Here is a 21,582-nt window from a genome sequence, read left to right as displayed (position 1 = left end):
CGGAAGCCAGCTGCACCAATGTGTCGGAGGAAACACTGTTCAACTGACGATGAAGTCAGCTTGCAGGTGCCCGGCCCGCCACAAGGAGTCGCTAGAGCGTGATGAGCCAAGTAAAGCCCCCCCCGGTCAAACCCTCCCCTAACCCGGACGACGCTGGGCCAATCGTGCGCCGCCCAATGGGACTCCCGGTCACGGCCGGTTGTGATACAGCCTGGGTTTGGATGTAGTGACGCTGCCCCACTCAGGAGGCCGTGACCGCTGCCCCACTCGGGAGGCCGTGACCGCTGCCCCACTCGGGAGGCCGTGACCGCTGCCCCACTCGGGAGGCCGTGACCGCTGCCCCACTCGGGAGGCCGTGACCGCTGCCCCACTCGGGAGGCCGTGACCGCTGCGCCACTCGGGAGGCCGTGACCGCTGCCCCACTCGGGAGGCCGTGACCGCTGCCCCACTCGGGAGGCCGTGACCGCTGCCCCACTCGGGAGGCCGTGACCGCTGCCCCACTCGGGAGGCCGTGACCGCTGCCCCACTCGGGAGGCCGTGACCGCTGCGCCACTCGGGAGGCCGTGACCGCTGCCCCACTCGGGAGGCCGTGACCGCTGCCCCACTCGGGAGGCCGTGACCGCTGCGCCACTCGGGAGGCCGTGACCGCTGCCCCACTCGGGAGGCCGTGACCGCTGCCCCACTCGGGAGGCCGTGACCGCTGCCCCGCTCGGGAGGCCGTGACCGCTGCCCCACTCGGGAGGCCGTGACCGCTGCCCCACTCGGGAGGCCGTGATTTAATGTACCAGTTTATTACTCTTCCTGAGTTAAATACAGTAACTGTCTCATATACAGAACTGGTTATGTCGAAAATAGTTCATAACATAACAGAGGAAACACAATACAAGGTGTTCTACATAGTTCATAACGTAACACCAAGGTGCAGCGTGGTATGCGTACATGTTTATTAATATGAATAAACACTTGACAAAACAACGAAACGTGAAGCTCAAACAGTGGCTACAACACAACAAGCCAAACACAAGTCAAGATCCCACAACTAAGGTAGGCAACCAGGCCAAACATAGAAATACACATACTAGAATCCAACATAGAAATATAATAACATAGATCTCAAACTGAACTCACACCCTGACCCAACCAACAAGAGTTTTCTAGGTCAGGGCGTGACAGTACCCCCCCCCCCCCAAAGGTGCATACTCCGGCCGCACCAACCTGATTCATTAGGGGAGGGTCCGGGTGGGCATTCAGCCTCGGAGGCGGCTCCGGCTCCGGGCGTGACGACCTCTCCCTCTCCACCTCCCAGTAGCGCCCCTGGTCTGGTCTGGACCTCGGCGTGATGCTTCCCCTCTCCTTCCTCCCATGATGCACCAAGCCCTGTCTGGACCCTGGTGTGGGAGACCCCGAACCTGGAGAGGGGCTGACTTCTGGGTCTGAAGTGGAGCCGCTGACCGGAGCTGAACTGGACCCCGGTGGAGCGGACTGCTCCGGCGTGGATCCGCCAACCGGAGCTGGACTAGGCACCGGTGGAGCGGACTGCCCTGGTTCCGGAGTGGATCTGCTGACCGGAGCCGGACAGGGCACCGGTGGAGCGGACTGCTCCGGCGTGGATCCGCCGACCGGAGCTGGACTAGGCACCGGTGGAGCGGACTGCCCTGGCTCCGGAGTAGAACCGCTGACCGGAGCTGGACTGGGCACCACTGGTTTGGTGCGAGGAGCAGGCACGGGCCGTACTGGACTGGAGACACACACCAAGAGTTCTCTAGGTCAGGGCGTGACAATATCAGAACAGAGAAATACAAGATGGCGTATTAAATACACAGCGGTACAAATCACCTCAAGATAAACATATAATATTCAATATCAGTAAGTTAGACTAAATATTAACATTTCATATATTCGAGGGGAAAAACATTCAATCTGGATAATAACACAAAACAAATTATAAGGCTAGAGAAATGTATCGACAAATATTACAACAACACGCAACACCCAAACATGACGGAAGATAAACGAGGAGAATCAATCTCCAAGAGAAAACGTGACTCCTCGACTGATACAGATGATTTATGCTTTTCACCACTGGGACTGGTAAGTGTGGAAAGCGACCTGTTGAAGTCGATAAATGACAAACTGGGCATACTAGAGTTGGTTCATAACGTAACAGAGGAAACACAACACAAGGTGTTCTACATAGTTCATAACATAACAGAGGAAACACAAGGTGTTCTACATAGTTCCCCAGATCTGTGCCTCGACACAATCCTGTCTCGGAGCTCTACGGACAATTCCTTCAACCTCATGGCTTGGTTTTTGCTCTGACATGCACTGTCAACTGTGGAACCTTATGTAGACAGGTGTGTGCCTTTCCAAATCATGTCCAATAATTGAATTTACCACAGGTCAAGTTGTAGAAACATCTCAAGGATGATCAATGGAAACAGGATGCACCTGAGCTCAATTTCGAGTCTCATAGCAAACCTGTTTTCGCTTTGTCATTAAGGGGTATTGTGTGTAGATTGATGGGGGAAAAAATAATTTAATCAATTTTAGAATAAGGCTGTAACGTAACAAAATGTGGAAAAAGTCAAAGGGTCTGAATACTTTTCCAATGTGCTGTATATCACCAGTAGTAGCCTACATTATCGTTAATTACCATCATTTATCATCTGCAATGTTTGTTTGGTTACGGTAATTTATTTTAATGCATTCAATATATTATTATTACAGTTATTTACTGTTCTCATTGTCGGATTGGACATGTGTTTTGCAGAACTCACAACCTATGCTACACTTGTGACAAACACGTTTTGGTTTATTTAATTGCATTTATGAGTTTTGTCGATTTATTGATTGTCTTTTGTTTGAAATGCTCCTGTCACTGTTGGGTAAGGACGCGCACCTGATTACATATAATTAGAAGTAGGATTAGTCTACCTGGCCTGCGTGCAAATGTAGGCCTATAAATGTGCCTAGATGGGGATGTCTGATAGTATTTCTGATTGTCTTAACTCACCACCACTAATGAACTGCAGAGCTTGGGGATCTGATAGTATTTATGATGGTCTTAACACACCACCACTAATGAACTGCAGAGCTTGGGGATCTGATAGTATTTATGATGGTCTTAACTCACCACCACTAATGAACTGCAGAGCTTGGGGATCTGATAGTATTTATGATGGTCTTAACTCACCACCACTAATGAACTGCAGAGCTTGGGGATCTGATAGTATTTATGATGGTCTTAACTCACCACCACTAATGAACTGTGGAGCTTCTCAAAGTAATCTTTCTTCACCTCAAACAGCAAGTAAACTAAGTCTGCTTTTAGAATCAATTGAAAATGACAATAGTTCCTCAAGGTATTTGAACAATATTTCCAGCTCTCTCCGTTTCAATAATCGCTCGGCATAGAGGGAAAAATGTAATGCTGTGATCCAGTGGAAACGTCATAAAATACCTGATTACTTCTTATCCCTTGCACAAATAGCCTACAGCTGTGTCTGTCCTGAGCTCACTGGCACGGGAAACTCTGAGGGCCCAGAATATTTTATACAATGTTTCAAGTTTGCTAGCGAGAGTTTCGGGCGACCCAGTTGATAGTTGATACATTTCAAGTTCGTTGCAGACAGGCGTAGCCAATGTGATTTATATGATATTTTTTCTTCTTCTGGTTAGGCTATCTTGATCTCTGGCTCCCTCAAGTCATTTGTGTGTCTTAATTATTTAATCAAACTGCATGCTTAAAGCATCAGACAAGTTCATTACATATAGCCTAGAAAAGACTACTTTTGGTCGAACAAGATTATTAATTTTTTTGTCGGGGAAGCCCCAGTAGAAATGCAGGAAATGAGCTTTAGATGCCCCAAAACATTCTGAGGGAGGACCCCCAGACCTACTGCCAGGTTATGTCCCCCCCACTTCTAAAACCAAAGTTGTGCCCCTGTGGATAGATGTTGAGGGAGGACCCCCAGACCTACTGCCAGGTTATGTCCCCCCCCCACTTCTAAAACCAAAGTTGCGCCCCTGTGGATAGATGTCGAGGGAGGACCCCCAGACCTACTGCCAGGTTATGCCCCCCCCACTTCTAAAACCAAAGTTGCGCCCCTGTGGATAGATGTCAAAAGAGGTAACAGAAGACTGAAATGAAAAAACTGTCCCAATTTTTCTGAATTCACACTACAATAATGTAAAGAATGGAGCTAATTCGTCCTGTGACATTTTCACAAATATCACTTGATTTTTATGAAATATATGTTTGAAGTGCTCAAAGAATTAGCCTACATTCGATGAGAACATTACTGTTTTTAACAGTCACCTTATCCGAGAGAGATTTACACAAACACAGCCCTTATTTTAAGTGTTTCTAAAATTCCCTATGGGAAAAATGATTGGAACCATTTCCCTGTTTAACAGCTAGGCTTTATGGGTATTATGACATCTCCACTGTGGGGCTCTATATGTAACTTTTTGGCCAACCCCACCAAATTCACATAGAAATCTGAGTTATAGATCTATCATTCTACTCGAAAGCAAGTCTAAGAAGCGGTGGACCTGTTCTATGTGTGCTATATCTATGCTTAATTTTACGTCATTTAGCAGACGCTCCTTACAGTTAGGTGAGTGCATACATTTTTTCAAACTGGCCCCCCGTGGGAATCGAACCCACAACCCTGCCGTTGCAAGCGCCATGCTCTACAAACTGAGCTACACGGGACCACTGCTTCCTGTTCTTAAGTTTTGTTTGAGAAACATTTACTTCCAGACAGCTGAAACAACAATATTTTGGGTTATGGAAAATATATTTCACAGCGGTTTAGATGGTACAATGATTCTCTTTACTATACTTGCTTATTTTGTCAAATAAACTGAAATTAGACAAACGATTAGAGTTTTAGCACCCAGGAAATGGTGGCGCGATTTCTGCATAGCGCAACTTTAACCTATAACAACAACAAAACTTCCAAATCAAGGGGCATTTATCCTTGATTGAAATTACTGGGAAACGTACAGCCTGTCCCTTTTCATGAACGAACAGTTTTAAACCGTTCAGGGATGTTGGGACGTTGAACGCAGCACTAGTCGAGGAAGCGACCTGCACACAGATTCCCAGATCTACATGTAAAGTTATGTTAACAGTTCAGTGGCTTTACCGCGTTGGTCAAGCGGCACAAGGACAACGGACTCAACAACAACAACAACAACAACATACAAGGCTTATTTTGCAGCACATCGTGAATTTGTCCGTCCTTGAAGGAGGCTGTGGCTTGTCTTGTCGCTGGGCAGGGCTATGATACTCCAGAGGTGGATCGGTCCCACCCTCCTCTCTGCAGCAGCTGGCCATAGTTCCGCAATATTGAAGAAAGGGAGTCCGTTCACCCACAACCTGACCCACGTGTGTCTGTTTAGGAGTCCCAGCGACAGAGACGGCATGGCAGAAGAGGCAAAGAAACTAGCAGGCTACGCTGCGGTGGATAACCATGTTCAGGTAAGAGAACTGGTATTGTGTTGACAGTAAATTAAATATAGCTAACTGTGGTGGGGACCGTTTTGTTTAAGCAGATAGCTAAGTTAGCTATCATACTCAATTTGGGATGCCCTTTTAAATGTGGGGGCCATGCTGATGCTAAACAGCTAGTTGGCTGGCTAGTAGTGGCTAGGACATCGACATTTAATAACGTACCACTAAAACGCTAGGAAGTAGCTATGTAGTAGCCATAACGTGTACAACTCCAGTTAGCTAACGTTAGCTAGTTAGCGCAGCCATGTCCTTGTGCCAGCCAGGTAGACGGTAGGCTACACAGGTTCATTTATGTTGTCGCTATGTTGACCCCATATTCAACTTCAGCTCTCTTCTTATGTAGCTAGCAAGGCTAACATTTAGTTGTGGAGATCTTGTAGCTAAGCCTTGTGGCTGTGGGTGATTTTATAGTTAAGGTCGCTAAATCTATAATGAATAAACATGGATTTATCTGTAAGAATGTCTGGTAAACCTTGTTGCCATCATTCCTAACAGCGTTGAGAATAGAAAGTGAACATGACCAAAAGAAAGCTGCACAACTATCATTCACTGACTTGCTAGCTAGATCCCTTCCTGTTTGCAAACATTGCCACACGAGGGCCATGCTCGGAAGTTGGTGGCAGAACAAGGGGGACTTCTAGAAAGACGGCAAGAAAAGCCTCTATTTACATGTTGCTTATGAGGCATTTCACAATACTTTTGGATTATAATTGGATTTTCAGGCTCGTATGAATGTCCTGCTTAATGTAATGTGTCATCATCGCAAATCAACTGCATTATACTAAAAAAAAGACTTCAACCAGTAGAATGGGCCCCGTGTAGCTCAGTTGGTAGAGCATGGCGCTTGCAACGCCAGGGTTGTGGGTTCGATTCCCACGGGGGGCCAGTGTGAAGAAGAGAAAAAAATTATGCACTCACTAACTGTAAGTCGCTCTGGATAAGAGCGTCTGTTAAATGACTGAAATGTAGAATGGCTCTTTGGTTAGCTTTTGCTACAACCAATATCAATGAGCGTTAGTATTCTAGCTAACAACGGCTGCATCCAACATTTTTATTTTGCAAAGATCACAACCAAATATAATCTTAGCGACTGTTAAAGCAATAATCAGAACACCATTGTAAACGTATGAGAACCCCCAAAGGTTATTTTGTTTAGAAGTGATAAAAATGTAAATGGGTGCAGATGGTTTTCTTACTGCCGCAAAGAGTCGTGCGCGTCAGTGTGTGGTGTCCTGGAAAGGGGTCTGTCTGGCTAGAGGAAAGGGGTCTGTCTGGCTAGAGGAAAGGGGTCTGTCTGGCTAGAGGAAAGGGGTCTGTCTGGCTAGCGGAAAGGGGTCTGTCTGGCTAGAGGAAAGGGGTCTGTCTGGCTAGAGGAAAGGGGTCTGTCTGGCTAGAGGAAAGGGGTCTGTCTGGCTAGAGGAAAGGGGTCTGTCTGGCTAGAGGAAAGGGGTCTGTCTGGCTAGCGGAAAGGGGTCTGTCTGGCTAGAGGAAAGGGGTCTGTCTGGCTAGAGGAAAGGGGTCTATCTGGCTAGAGGAAAGGGGTCTGTCTGGCTAGAGGAAAGGGGTCTGTCTGGCTAGAGGAAAGGGGTCTGTCTGGCTAGAGGAAAGGGGTCTGTCTGGCTAGAGGAAAGGGGTCTGTCTGGCTAGAGGAAAGGGGTCTGTCTGGCTAGAGGAAAGGGGTCTGGCTAGAGGAAAGGGGTCTGTCTGGCTAGAGGAAAGGGGTCTGTCTGGCTAGAGGAAAGGGGTCTATCTGGCTAGAGGAAAGGGGTCTATCTGGCTAGATATGGGAAGCGCAATACCTTATAAACAACTTTGAACATATTTTTGTTTTTTTCAAGAGTCGCACTCAATTTCTGCTGAAGCCAACTTCTAGAAGTCACAGTGGGGCAACGATATTTGGCTTTCCCGTGGCTCTGAACGCTCCGCTGGGGTCATTACAACGAAAAATACCTTTGGTGGTAATGTTCTACACTCGGTTCTACACTCGGTTACAATCAGTTACAATGACATTACGCTCATTACTGTAAACACCAAACAGGAGAATGCAGAGTAGCTTGAATATCCAGAGAAACATATACTTCATTGCTTATCTACATTTCACAATTCGTTATTATTGATAGGAGGGGACTTTAACATTTACTAGAGATAATTCAACTGATAGATGGCCCCCGGGTAGGCTAACCAATCAGAATTAGGGTGTAATACTTTCTATGGAAAAGTTTGTTCTTACTGATATATGGAGAGAGGTTTCTGGCCGACAGATCATTCACTTGGAGTTACAAAACAGGTGCCAGAAGGTCCAGAATAGATTTTTGCCTTGTATAGAAATGTATTGATAGTATGTTACTACAAATATTTGTACTACTCCCCTCACAGACCATAGGAGCATTGATGTCAAAATATTTACCCATGATACTAGCCTTGGAAGAGCATCCTACTGGAAGCTAAATAGCTCCTTATTACATAATGATACAGTTACGTTTGAGGTTAAAGTGCCGCTCTCGCACTTTTGGGAAAGGGCTTGTGAAGAAAAAATCTTATTGCAAGAACGGAGCTCTTTAAATTTGAAGTGGCCAAATACCTTAGAAAATCTGGTAGTAATGTTGCTGAGACCAGAAGAGCTGAGGAGGAAAAGGTGATAATTAAGATGAGGTCCCCAGCCAGCCTCCCGGGGGAGGAGAAGATGGAACGGATTGAGTTACAAAATAAACTGGATTATTTATATTATAAGTGAAATAATCTGTCTGTAAACAATTGTTGGAAACTATAATTTGTTAATAAGAAATTTGTGGAGTGGTTGAAAAACGAGTTTTAATGACTCTAACCTAAGTGTATGTAAACTTCCGACTTCAACTGTAAAAAGTTTGGACACGTGGCAAGTGTTTGTCAAAGGAATAAATCTGTATTAGTTGAAGAGTCAGATGAAGCATGTTGCTGTATATACTGTGTGTGTAGAAGCGGTTTCTCCTTTTGGGATGTTGACACACTAAATCAGAATATCGCTCTTTGTCTCTCGGACCGGTTCCACTTTACCCAAATCGTCCTTCACCATCTTCCAGACTGCAAACGGGTCGACCCAAAAAACACCCTTGCACGTGAATCCCACTCCAACCATAACATGCCACTCCAACCATAACATGCCACTCCAACCATAACATGCCACTCCAACCATAACATGCCACTCCAACCATAACATGCCACTCCAACCATAACATCCCACTCCAACCATAACATCCCACTCCAACCATAACATCCCACTCCAACCATAACATGCCACTCCAACCATAACATGCCACTCCAACCATAACATGCCACTCCAACCATAACATGCCACTCCAACCATAACATGCCACTCCAACCATAACATCCCACTCCAACCATAACATCCCACTCCAACCATAACATCCCACTCCAACCATAACATCCCACTCCAACCATAACATCCCACTCCAACCATAACATCCCACTCCAACCATAACATGCTGTTCATTTCCAACTTTGGCCCTTTTGTGAATCATCATCCATTCATTCTCACCAACTGTACTCGCGCCAACAGAATCGCACAATGCTTCCAAACTCTCCTTGTCCCCGTCGGCCATTAAGCTAGAGCTGCTTCTTTTGCTCGCCGTCATCCTGGGCAGTTTTTCAGTCTTCTCGCTGTATCAGTGTGGATAAAGCTACATTGTGGAGTACAGTGCAATATCCCCTCCCTGTATTGAGGTACGTTTTCTGACACATATCTCGCACCGGCTCCATATTGTCTTAATGTAACCATGATTGCGTTCCGAGCTCAGTGTAAACAAGCGTAACGGTGGGGTAGGTATCTTCCGGCAATATGATCATGTGATATGGAGGCAAAATCAACGCACACCTGTTTAGGAGAGGTGCTGGGTAGCGGAGTAGAACACCTGTTTAGGAGAGGTGCTGGCTAGCAGAGTAGAACACCTGTTTAGGAGAGGTGCTGGCTAGCAGAGTAGAACACCTGTTTAGGTTAGGAGAGGTGCTGGCTAGCAGAGTAGAACACCTGTTTAGGAGAGGTGCTGGCTAGCAGAGTAGAACACCTGTTTAGGAGAGGTGCTGGCTAGCAGAGTAGAACACCTGTTTAGGAGAGGTGCTGGCTAGCAGAGTAGAACACCTGTTTAGGAGAGGTGCTGGCTAGCAGAGTAGAACACCTGTTTAGGAGAGGTGCTGGCTAGCAGAGTAGAACACCTGTTTAGGAGAGGTGCTGGCTAGCAGAGTAGAACACCTGTTTAGGAGAGGTGCTGGCTAGCAGAGTAGAACACCTGTTTAGGAGAGGTGCTGGCTAGCAGAGTAGAACACCTGTTTAGGTTAGGAGAGGTGCTGGCTAGCAGAGTAGAACACCTGTTTAGGAGAGGTGCTGGCTAGCAGAGTAGAACACCTGTTTAGGAGAGGTGCTGGCTAGCAGAGTAGAACACCTGTTTAGGTTAGGAGAGGTGCTGGCTAGCAGAGTAGAACACCTGTTTAGGAGAGGTGCTGGCTAGCAGAGTAGAACACCTGTTTAGGAGAGGTGCTGGCTAGCAGAGTAGAACACCTGTTTAGGAGAGGTGCTGGCTAGCAGAGTAGAACACCTGTTTAGGAGAGGTGCTGGCTAGCAGAGTAGAACACCTGTTTAGGAGAGGTGCTGGCTAGCGGAGTAGAACACCTGTTTAGGAGAGGTGCTGGCTAGCAGAGGAGAACACCTGTTTAGGAGAGGTGCTGGCTAGCAGAGTAGAACACCTGTTTAGGAGAGGTGCTGGCTAGCAGAGTAGAACACCTGTTTAGGAGAGGTGCTGGGTAGCAGAGTAGAACACCTGTTTAGGAGAGGTGCTGGCTAGCAGAGTAGAACACCTGTTTAGGAGAGGTGCTGGCTAGCAGAGTAGAACACCTGTTTAGGAGAGGTGCTGGCTAGCAGAGTAGAACACCTGTTTAGGAGAGGGTGCTGGCTAGCAGAGTAGAACACCTGTTTAGGAGAGGTGCTGGCTAGCAGAGTAGAACACCTGTTTAGGAGAGGTGCTGGCTAGCAGAGTAGAACACCTGTTTAGGAGAGGTGCTGGCTAGCAGAGTAGAACACCTGTTTAGGAGAGGTGCTGGCTAGCAGAGTAGAACACCTGTTTAGGAGAGGTGCTGGCTAGCAGAGTAGAACACCTGAAAAAAGAAAAGGAGAGTCCTCACTCTCGGAGCTCCGATGCAAAACCTAATAACCAACGTTGGGACAGACAAGCGCTCTTCACCAGGGTGTCCTATGATCACGTGAACTGGCTGTTACTTGTATTTCCTCCTTCCTCCCATCACAGAACAACCAGGTAGTTGGAGTGGGCAGTGGATCCACCATCGTGTATGCTGTAGACAGACTAGGTGAGGATACACACTAGCCTACCGGTTGATTTATAGCTAGTACTTTATTCATCCACAAAGGGCTGATCGATGAACCTTTCCAAATACACCGTCCTCTCTCGTGATTATGACTTGAAACTGTGCTCTAACTGTGTGTTCCAGCGGAGAGAGTTCGTCAGGAGAAGCTCAACATAGTGTGTGTCCCCACCTCCTTCCAGGTGAGTCTGTATCCCATAGTCTACAGAGATGACTCTAATCTGACGGATGGGACTAAACATGAACACTCATTCTCTTACTCTCCTCCAGGCTCGTCAGTTGATTCTGCAGCGTGGTCTGACCCTGTCTGATCTGGATAGAAACCCAGAGGTACTGTAGTCTTAATGTTGGTTAGCAGCGTTTAGCACTTTGATCTATTTAAAATAGAATTATATGTTACATGTCCTCCAAAGTTTGACACGTTCTTTAGGAAATGTCGAGTTAGTATGTGTTTAGAAGTTTGTCCTGTATAATGTGTTATTGTCAGCAGTATTCTGTTTGACCTCTGGTGACCTCTGACCCCTCCCAGCTGGACGTGGCCATTGACGGGGCAGACGAGGTGGATGCAGCTCTCACACTCATCAAAGGAGGAGGGTAAGAAGCTTCTGTCTGTCTAGACTAGCCTGTCCCCATCCATGCTACCAGGCTCTAGACTAGCCTGTTCCCATCCATGCTACCAGGCTCTAGACTAGCCTGTCCCCATCCATGCTACCAGGCTCCCTGACTACAGTCATGTTCTAGACTAGCCTGTTCCCATCCATGCTACCAGTCTCTAGACTAGCCTGTTCCCATCCATGCTACCAGTCTCTAGACTAGCCTGTTCCCATCCATGCTACCAGTCTCTAGACTAGCCTGTTCCCATCCATGCTACCAGTCTCTAGACTAGCCTGTTCCCATCCATGCTACCAGTCTCTAGACTAGCCTGTCCCCATCCATGCTACCAGGCTCTAGACTAGCCTGTTCCCATCCATGCTACCAGGCTCTAGACTAGCCTGTTCCCATCCATGCTGCCAGTCTCTAGACTAGCCTGTTCCCATCCATGCTACCAGTCTCTAGACTAGCCTGTTCCCATCCATGCTACCAGTCTCTAGACTAGCCTGTTCCCATCCATGCTACCAGTCTCTAGACTAGCCTGTTCCCATCCATGCTACCAGTCTCTAGACTAGCCTGTTCCCATCCATGCTACCAGGCTCTAGACTAGCCTGTCCCATCCATGCTACCAGTCTCTAGACTAGCCTGTTCCCATCCATGCTACCAGGCTCTAGACTAGCCTGTTCCCATCCATGCTACCAGTCTCTAGACTAGCCTGTTCCCATCCATGCTACCAGTCTCTAGACTAGCCTGTTCCCATCCATGCTGCCAGTCTCTAGACTAGCCTGTTCCCATCCATGCTACCAGTCTCTAGACTAGCCTGTTCCCATCCATGCTACCAGTCTCTAGACTAGCCTGTCCCCATCCATGCTACCAGTCTCTAGACTAGCCTGTTCCCATCCATGCTACCAGTCTCTAGACTAGCCTGTTCCCATCCATGCTGCCAGTCTCTAGACTAGCCTGTTCCCATCCATGCTACCAGTCTCTAGACTAGCCTGTTCCCATCCATGCTGCCAGTCTCTAGACTAGCCTGTTCCCATCCATGCTACCAGTCTCTAGACTAGCCTGTTCCCATCCATGCTACCAGGCTCCCTGACTACAGTCATGTTCTAGACTAGCCTGTTCCCATCCATGCTGCCAGTCTCTAGACTAGCCTGTTCCCATCCATGCTACCAGTCTCTAGACTAGCCTGTTCCCATCCATGCTACCAGTCTCTAGACTAGCCTGTCCCATCCATGCTACCAGTCTCTAGACTAGCCTGTTCCCATCCATGCTGCCAGTCTCTAGACTAGCCTGTTCCCATCCATGCTACCAGTCTCTAGACTAGCCTGTCCCCATCCATGCTACCAGGCTCTAGACTAGCCTGTTCCCATCCATGCTACCAGGCTCTAGACTAGCCTGTTCCCATCCATGCTACCAGTCTCTAGACTAGCCTGTTCCCATCCATGCTACCAGTCTCTAGACTAGCCTGTCCCCATCCATGCTACCAGTCTCTAGACTAGCCTGTTCCCATCCATGCTACCAGTCTCTAGACTAGCCTGTCCCCATCCATGCTACCAGTCTCTAGACTAGCCTGTTCCCATCCATGCTACCAGGCTCCCTGACTACAGTCATGTTCTAGACTAGCCTGTTCCCATCCATGCTACCAGTCTCTAGACTAGCCTGTCCCCATCCATGCTACCAGTCTCTAGACTAGCCTGTTCCCATCCATGCTACCAGGCTCTAGACTAGCCTGTCCCATCCATGCTACCAGTCTCTAGACTAGCCTGTTCCCATCCATGCTACCAGTCTCTAGACTAGCCTGTTCCCATCCATGCTACCAGTCTCTAGACTAGCCTGTTCCCATCCATGCTACCAGTCTCTAGACTAGCCTGTTCCCATCCATGCTACCAGGCTCCCTGACTACAGTCATGTTCTAGACTAGCCTGTTCCCATCCATGCTACCAGTCTCTAGACTAGCCTGTTCCCATCCATGCTACCAGTCTCTAGACTAGCCTGTTCCCATCCATGCTACCAGGCTCCCTGACTACAGTCATGTTCTAGACTAGCCTGTCCCCATCCATGCTACCAGTCTCTAGACTAGCCTGTTCCCATCCATGCTACCAGTCTCTAGACTAGCCTGTCCCCATCCATGCTACCAGTCTCTAGACTAGCCTGTTCCCATCCATGCTACCAGTCTCTAGACTAGCCTGTTCCCATCCATGCTACCAGGCTCCCTGACTACAGTCATGTTCTAGACTAGCCTGTTCCCATCCATGCTACCAGTCTCTAGACTAGCCTGTTCCCATCCATGCTACCAGTCTCTAGACTAGCCTGTTCCCATCCATGCTACCAGTCTCTAGACTAGCCTGTCCCCATCCATGCTACCAGTCTCTAGACTAGCCTGTCCCCATCCATGCTACCAGGCTCTAGACTAGCCTGTTCCCATCCATGCTACCAGTCTCTAGACTAGCCTGTTCCCATCCATGCTACCAGGCTCTAGACTAGCCTGTTCCCATCCATGCTACCAGTCTCTAGACTAGCCTGTTCCCATCCATGCTACCAGGCTCTAGACTAGCCTGTTCCCATCCATGCTACCAGTCTCTAGACTAGCCTGTTCCCATCCATGCTACCAGTCTCTAGACTAGCCTGTTCCCATCCATGCTGCCAGTCTCTAGACTAGCCTGTTCCCATCCATGCTACCAGTCTCTAGACTAGCCTGTCCCCATCCATGCTACCAGTCTCTAGACTAGCCTGTTCCCATCCATGCTGCCAGGCTCCCTGACTACAGTCATGTTCTAGACTAGCCTGTTCCCATCCATGCTACCAGGCTCCCTGACTACAGTCATGTTCTAGACTAGCCTGTTCCCATCCATGCTGCCAGTCTCTAGACTAGCCTGTTCCCATCCATGCTACCAGTCTCTAGACTAGCCTGTTCCCATCCATGCTACCAGTCTCTAGACTAGCCTGTTCCCATCCATGCTACCAGTCTCTAGACTAGCCTGTTCCCATCCATGCTACCAGGCTCTAGACTAGCCTGTCCCATCCATGCTGCCAGTCTCCATACATCACCATCTCATCAGTTATCTTTGTCTCTGTCTGCCCCCCCTCTCCTCTCTCTGCTAGAGGCTGTCTGACTCAGGAGAAGATCGTAGCCGGCTGCGCCAAACACTTCATCGTCATCGCGGACTTTAGGTGTGTTCTCCTGTAATTGCATAGTGCCTTGAAATGGTAAGGTCTTTGATTGGCTAAAGTATCATAGAGGTTAAAAATACAAAGAAACCTCAGAGGATTCCACTGCAGGCCTGGAAACCCTTCTTACAATGAAGTGCTTGAAAATGCCCTTGAATTTGACTTGACAATGTCTGTTTGAACCCTGTGTAGGCTACTTGCTCAGCCCACAAATGGAAGAGAAAATCACCTGCTATTGAAATTATGCACGCATCATCTGCTTTCCCGTCAAATTTTGACCCGGTGTTCTCCTGGAAAATGTACCTGAATGTTGAGCCCTGTACACTTGGTGTGTCCCCACCTCAGGAAGGACTCCTCGGCCCTGGGCCAGCAGTGGAAGAAGGGTGTTCCTATAGAAGTCATCCCCATGGCCTACATCCCCGTCTCCAGGGCGATAGCCAAGCGGTTCGGAGGGGAGGCAGTGCTCCGCATGGCCATCAGTAAAGCTGTGAGTCAATGGGAGAACTAACTCTATACAGTGCCTTCGGAAAGTATTCAGACCCCTTGACTTTTTCCACATTTTGTTACGTTACAGCCTTATTCTAAAATTGATTAAATATACTTTTTTCCTCAGTCTGCACACAATACACCATAATGACAAAGCAAAAACAGGTTTGCTATGAGACTTGAAATTGAGCTCAGGTGCATCCTGTTTCCATTGATCATCCTTGATGTTTCTACAACTTGATTGGAGTCCACCTGTGGTAAATTCAACTGATTGGACATGATTTGGAAAGGCACACACCTGTCTATATAAGGTCCCACAGTTGATAGTGCATGTCAGAGTAAAAACCAAGCCATGAGGTCGAAGGAATTGTCCGTAGAGCTCCGAGACAGGATTGTGTCGAGGCACAGATCTGGGGAAGGGTACCAAAACATTTCTGCAGCATTGAAGGTCCCCAAGAACAAAGTGGCCTTCATCATTCTTAAATGGAAGAAGTTTGGAACCACTAAGACTCTTCCTAGAGCTGGCCGCCCGGCCAAACTGAGCAAGAGAAGGGCCTTGGTCAGGGAGGTGACCAAGAACCAGATGGTCACTGACAGCGCTCCAGAGTTCCTCTGTGGAGATGGGAGAAGCTTCCAGAAAGACAATCATCTCTACAGCACTCCACCAATCAGGCCTTTATGGTGGAGTAGCCAGAGGGAAGCCATTCCTCAGTAAAAGGCACATGACAGCCCGCTTGGAGTTTGCCAAAAGGCACCTAAAGAAACAAGATTCTCTGGTCTGATGAAACCAAGATTGAACTCTTTGGCCTGAATGCCAACCGTCACGTCTGGAGGAAACCTGGCACCATCCCTACGGTGAAGCATGGTGGTGGCAGCATCATGCTGTGGGGATGTTTTTCAGTGGCAGGGAGACTAGTTAGGATCGAGGGAAAGATGAACGGAGCAAAGTACAGAGAGATCCTTGATGAAAACCTGCTCCAGAGCGCTCAGGACCTCAGACTGGGGTGAAGGTTCACCTTCCAACAGGACAACGACCCTAAGCACACAGCCAAGACAACGCAGGAGTGGCCTCGGGACAAGTCTCTGAATGTCCTTGAGTGGCCCAGCCAGAGCCCGGACTTGAACCAGATCGAACATCTCTGGAGAGACCTGAAAATAGCTGTGCAGCGACGCTCGCCATCCAACCTGACAGAGCTTGAGAGGATCTGCAGAGAAGAATGGGAGAAACTCCCCAAATACATATGTGCCAAGCATGTAGCGTCATACCCAAGAAGACTCCAGGCTTTTAATCGCTGCCAAAGGTGCTTCAACAAAGTACTGAGTAAAATGGTCTGAATACTTATGTAAATGTGATATTTCAGTCCAAAAAATCTAAAAACCTGTTTTTTTGGGTATTGTGTGTGTGTGTGTGTGTGTATTATTGAGGGGGAAAACAGGCTATAATGTAACAATATGGAAAAAGTCAAGGGGTCTGAATAGTTTGAGTGTACTGCATGTATAACTCTTCCTGTAGTAAATGTCATGCTTTATGTACTCTACACTGTTAAAGCCTGTTAATGATAATAATCTGCTAATACCTGTTAATTTACACTTTTATATTCTCTATAATACACAACAAATGACCTGAATGAACCACTGCAATAACAAGGAGGTTGAATTAGTGACATATACTGTACGTGAGAGGAAAGCATTCTCATTGGTCATTTATTATATATGAGTGAGATATCCAGTATTCTGATTGTTACTCAGGGTCCGGTGGTAACAGACAACAGTAACTTCCTTCTGGACTGGAAGTTTGAACACACTCACAACTGGAAGGAGGTTAATACAGCTATAAAGATGATACCAGGTACACACACACACTGTTCCTCTTTCTACAGTGACTATTGTTCTGGGACATGAATGTTAGTCTGTCTCTCTCCCTCCTACCTCGCCTCTCTCTCCCTCCCTCCTACCTCGCCTCTCTCTCCCTCCTACCTCGCCCCTCTCTCTCTCCCTCCTACCTCGCCCCTCTCTCTCTCCCTCCTACCTCGCCTCTCTCTCCCTCCCTCCTACCTCGCCTCTCTCTCCCTCCTACCTCGCCTCTCTCTCCCTCCTACCTCGCCTCTCTCTCTCTCCCTCCTACCTCGCCTCTCTCTCCCTCCTACCTCGCCTCTCTCTCTCTCCCTCCTACCTCGTCCCTCTCTCTCTCCCTCCTACCTCGTCCCTCTCTCTCTCCCCCTACCTCGCCTCTCTCTCTCTCCCTCCTACCTCGTCCCTCTCTCTCTCCCTCCTACCTCGTCCCTCTCTCTCTCCCCCCTACCTCGCCTCTCTCTCTCCCCCTACCTCGCCTCTCTCTCTCCCCCTACCTCGTCCCTCTCTCTCTCCCCCTACCTCGCCTCTCTCTCTCCCCCTACCTCGCCTCTCTCTCCCCCCCTACCTCGCCTCTCTCTCCCCCCCTACCTCGTCCCTCTCTCTCTCCCCCTACCTCGCCTCTCTCTCTCCCCCTACCTCGCCTCTCTCTCTCCCCCTACCTCGCCTCTCTCTCTCCCCCTACCTCGCCTCTCTCTCTCCCCCTACCTCGTCCCTCTCTCTCTCCCCCTACCTCGCCTCTCTCTCCCCTTCCTCTCCCTCTCCCCTACCTCGTCCCTCTCTCTCTCCCCCTACCTCGCCTCTCTCTCTCCCCCTACCTCGTCCCTCTCTCTCTCCCCCCTACCTCGCCTCTCTCTCCCCCCTACCTCGCCTCTCTCTCTCCCCCTACCTCGTCCCTCTCTCTCTCCCCCTACCTCGCCCCTCGCCTCTCTCTCCCCCTACCTCGCCTCTCTCTCTCCCCCTACCTCGCCTCTCTCTCCCCCTACCTCGCCTCTCTCTCCCCTCCCTCGCCTCCCCTACCTCGCCTCTCTCTCCCCTACCTCGCCTCTCTCTCCCCCCTACCTCGCCTCTCTCCTCCCCCTACCTCGCCTCTCTCTCTCCCCTTCTCTCCCCCTACCTCGCCTCTCTCTCTCCCCCTACCTCGCCTCTCTCTCCCCCTACCTCGCCTCTCTCTCTCCCCCTACCTCGCCTCTCTCTCTCCCCCTACCTCGCCTCTCTCTCCCCCCCTACCTCGCCTCTCTCTCTCCCCCTACCTCGTCCCTCTCTCTCTCCCCCTACCTCGTCCCTCTCTCTCTCCCCCCTACCTCGCCTCTCTCTCTCCCCCCTACCTCGCCTCTCTCTCTCCCCCCTACCTCGCCTCTCTCTCCCCCCCTACCTCGCCTCTCTCTCTCCCCCCCTACCTCGCCTCTCTCTCTCCCTGCCTCCTACCTAATCTCTCTCCCTCCCTTCCTCTAGGTGTGGTAGAGACAGGTCTGTTTGTGGGGATGACAGAGAGGGTGTACTTTGGGATGGAGGATGGTAGTGTTCGTATCAGAGACCCCCCAGTCAACTGACCAGAGCCCTTCTCCAGCACCACCTGGAACCAACCACCATCAACCATCTCATCTCAACCACAAGTGCCCTAATATTCTATCTCTGCCTGATCTGACGGACTCCGACTGTGATTGGTGTAAAAATAGTCACCTGTAGTTTTGCCTCACACAGACACAACGTCACCTCAACGTCTGTCTCTCATCATGGCATGTACAGACTCTAAGTCCCAAATGACACTCCCTTTGACCAAGGCAGATAGACCCATGGGGCTCTGGTCAAAGGGAGTGTAGTGTGTAGGGATTAGGGTGCCATTTGGGACTGTCTTAAAGAATGTCACTGTCATAAACATCCAACCTGCATTGACTCACTGTGGCCGTAGCTAGACCTGCATTGACTCACTGTGGCTGTAGCTAAACCTGTATTGACTCACTGTGGCCGTAGCTAAAACTGCATTGACTCACTGTGGCCTGTAGCTAGACCTGCATTGACTCACTGTGGCCGTAGCTAAAACTGCATTGACTCACTGTGGCTGTAGCTAAAACTGCATTGACTCACTGTGGCCGTAGCTAGACCTGCATTGACTCACTGTGGCCGTAGCTAGACCTGCATTGACTCACTGTGGCCGTAGCTAGACCTGCATTGACTCACTGTGGCCGTAGCTAGACCTGCATTGACTCACTGTGGCTGTAGCTAGACCTGCATTGACTCACTGTGGCTGTAGCTAAAACTGCATTGACTCACTGTGGCTGTAGCTAGACCTGCATTGACTCACTGTGGCCGTAGCTAGACCTGCATTGACTCACTGTGGCCGTAGCTAGACCTGCATTGACTCACTGTGGCTGTAGCTAGACCTGCATTGACTCACTGTGGCCGTAGCTAGACCTGCATTGACTCACTGTGGCCGTAGCTAGACCTGCATTGACTCACTGTGGCCGTAGCTAGACCTGCATTGACTCACTGTGGCCGTAGCTAGACCTGCATTGACTCACTGTGGCCGTAGTAGCTAACAGGGTGTAGTAACATCAGTCAGTGGTGTGTTTTCTGTTCTCTTTAGATAAACAGAGAGCTCTGGTGGAGATGAACAAACCAGTCTGGCAGCAGTGGTACAGTCCAAAGACTAAACTTCCTGAATGGTACCCTATCCCCTTTATAGCGCAATAGTTTTGACCCTATGGGGCACACTGACACCAATGGGCCCTTGTCAAACGTAGTGCACTAAAATAGGGATTATGGTGCCATTTTGACCACTAGCCTGAACATCTGCTCTGTTTCTACTGAGAACTGTCTAACTGGTGTTGTCTGTGTCCCAGATCTGTCTCTAGTTGTCTGTGTCCCAGATCTGTCTCTAGTTGTCTGTGTCCCAGATCTGTCTGGATGGCCCAAACAGACTTTCTCTCAGGCTGTGTCTCTGTTTGTCTAGTTGTTGCACATCGTTTCCGTTCATTGCTCAAGCCAGCCTTGTGGCATTCTCTTACCTAATACCAAAGTTGCAGGGTCTGGATTCACAAAACATTTCTTAAGGTTTTCAAAATCCAGACTCAATGCATGGCTCACCTAGTCTCAACCTGCTTCCAAACAGCAGTACAGGGGAAGGGGGGGGGGTGTAATGCACCAAATGTAACTATTGAACGGCCATGCATGTCCCCATCTGTAGCCTATTGGCTGTCTTGACTGAGTCTGCTTCTGGCACCAATAGCATCCCTTCTCCTTCCATAGCAGCTCCTTTATTGGTCACTAAGCAGGATGTGACAGTTTAGCACCAGCTCTATGTCTATCTATACCTTTCAGTGCCAATACGACTGTGATGACAATTTGTAAGTCGCTCTGGATAAGAGTGTCTGCTAAATGACGAAAATGTAAATGTAAAATGATGAGTTGGCTGTCTTTCAGCTGTTCGGTTCTGGGGTTGTATTACAGATTAAACCAACATCAACAATGAAACTGTTTCATTACTGTTTCACTACTACATTTTCTAGAATGTCATGGAGATTATTTCACATTTGCTTACCCCAGTTTTGTGGTAAAAATATTTTGACCATTATCAGGAATCAAGTTTAACATTTTATTAGTAATGTACGAGATACATCATCCAACAAAATGTTTCCTTCTGGACAAAAACAATCAGAACTAATACAACAATCAGAACTAATACAACAATCAGAACTAACACAACAATCAGAACTAATACAACAATCAGAACTAATACAACAATCAGAACTAACACAACAATCAGAACTAATACAACAATCAGAACTAATACAATAATCAGAACTAATACAACAATCAGAACTAATACAACAATCAGAACTAATACAATAATCAGAACTAATACAACAATCAGAACTAATACAATAATCAGAACTAATACAACAATCAGAACTAATACAATAATCAGAACTAATACAACAATCAGAACTAACACAACAATCAGAACTAACACAACAATCAGAACTAACACAACAATCAGAACTAATACAACATAACAATATGAACATAAAGTAAATGACTCAGCAGAATAGAAGAAACATTATAGCGTCAGTATAATACAGGATAATAATAATACAGTATAATACAGGATAATAATAATACAGGATAATACAGGATAATAATACAGGATAATAATACAGGATAATAATAATACAGTATAATACAGGATAATAATACAGTATAATACAGGATAATAATAATACAGTATAATACAGGATAATAATAATACAGGATAATACAGGATAATAATAATATAGGATAATAATAATACAGGATAATAATAATAATACAGTATAATACAGGATAATAATACAGTATAATAATAATACAGGATAATAATACAGTATAATACAGGATAATAATACAGGATAATACAGGATAATAATAATACAGTATAATACAGGATAATAATACAGGTTAATAATAATACAGTATAATACAGGATAATTATAATACAGGATAATAATAATACAGTATAATACAGTATAATACAGGATAATAATAAAACAGTATAATACAGGATAATAATACAGGATAATAATACAGTATAATACAGGATAATAATAATA

The 21,582-nt window shown here is 47.7% G+C and overlaps 1 protein-coding gene across 1 annotated transcript; it reads left to right on the top strand.

The window, feature by feature from the left end:
* The first annotated feature begins 5,082 nt into the window (after positions 1 to 5,082).
* On the top strand, positions 5,083 to 20,467 carry LOC121556233 (ribose-5-phosphate isomerase). Its single transcript, XM_041870132.2, has 9 exons — positions 5,083 to 5,491; positions 10,819 to 10,879; positions 11,021 to 11,076; positions 11,165 to 11,224; positions 11,424 to 11,488; positions 14,591 to 14,659; positions 15,002 to 15,143; positions 16,892 to 16,991; positions 18,449 to 20,467. The coding sequence occupies exons 1-9, from the start codon at positions 5,294 to 5,296 to the stop codon at positions 18,544 to 18,546; spliced, it is 849 nt and encodes a 282-aa protein (XP_041726066.1). The 5' UTR covers positions 5,083 to 5,293; the 3' UTR covers positions 18,547 to 20,467.
* Positions 20,468 to 21,582: the final 1,115 nt, after the last annotated feature.

This window comes from Coregonus clupeaformis, chromosome 25 (genome assembly GCF_020615455.1).
Source record: "Coregonus clupeaformis isolate EN_2021a chromosome 25, ASM2061545v1, whole genome shotgun sequence".
In the NCBI taxonomy this organism is placed as follows: domain Eukaryota; kingdom Metazoa; phylum Chordata; class Actinopteri; order Salmoniformes; family Salmonidae; genus Coregonus; species Coregonus clupeaformis.
This window is presented reverse-complemented; position numbering and strand designations above follow the sequence as displayed.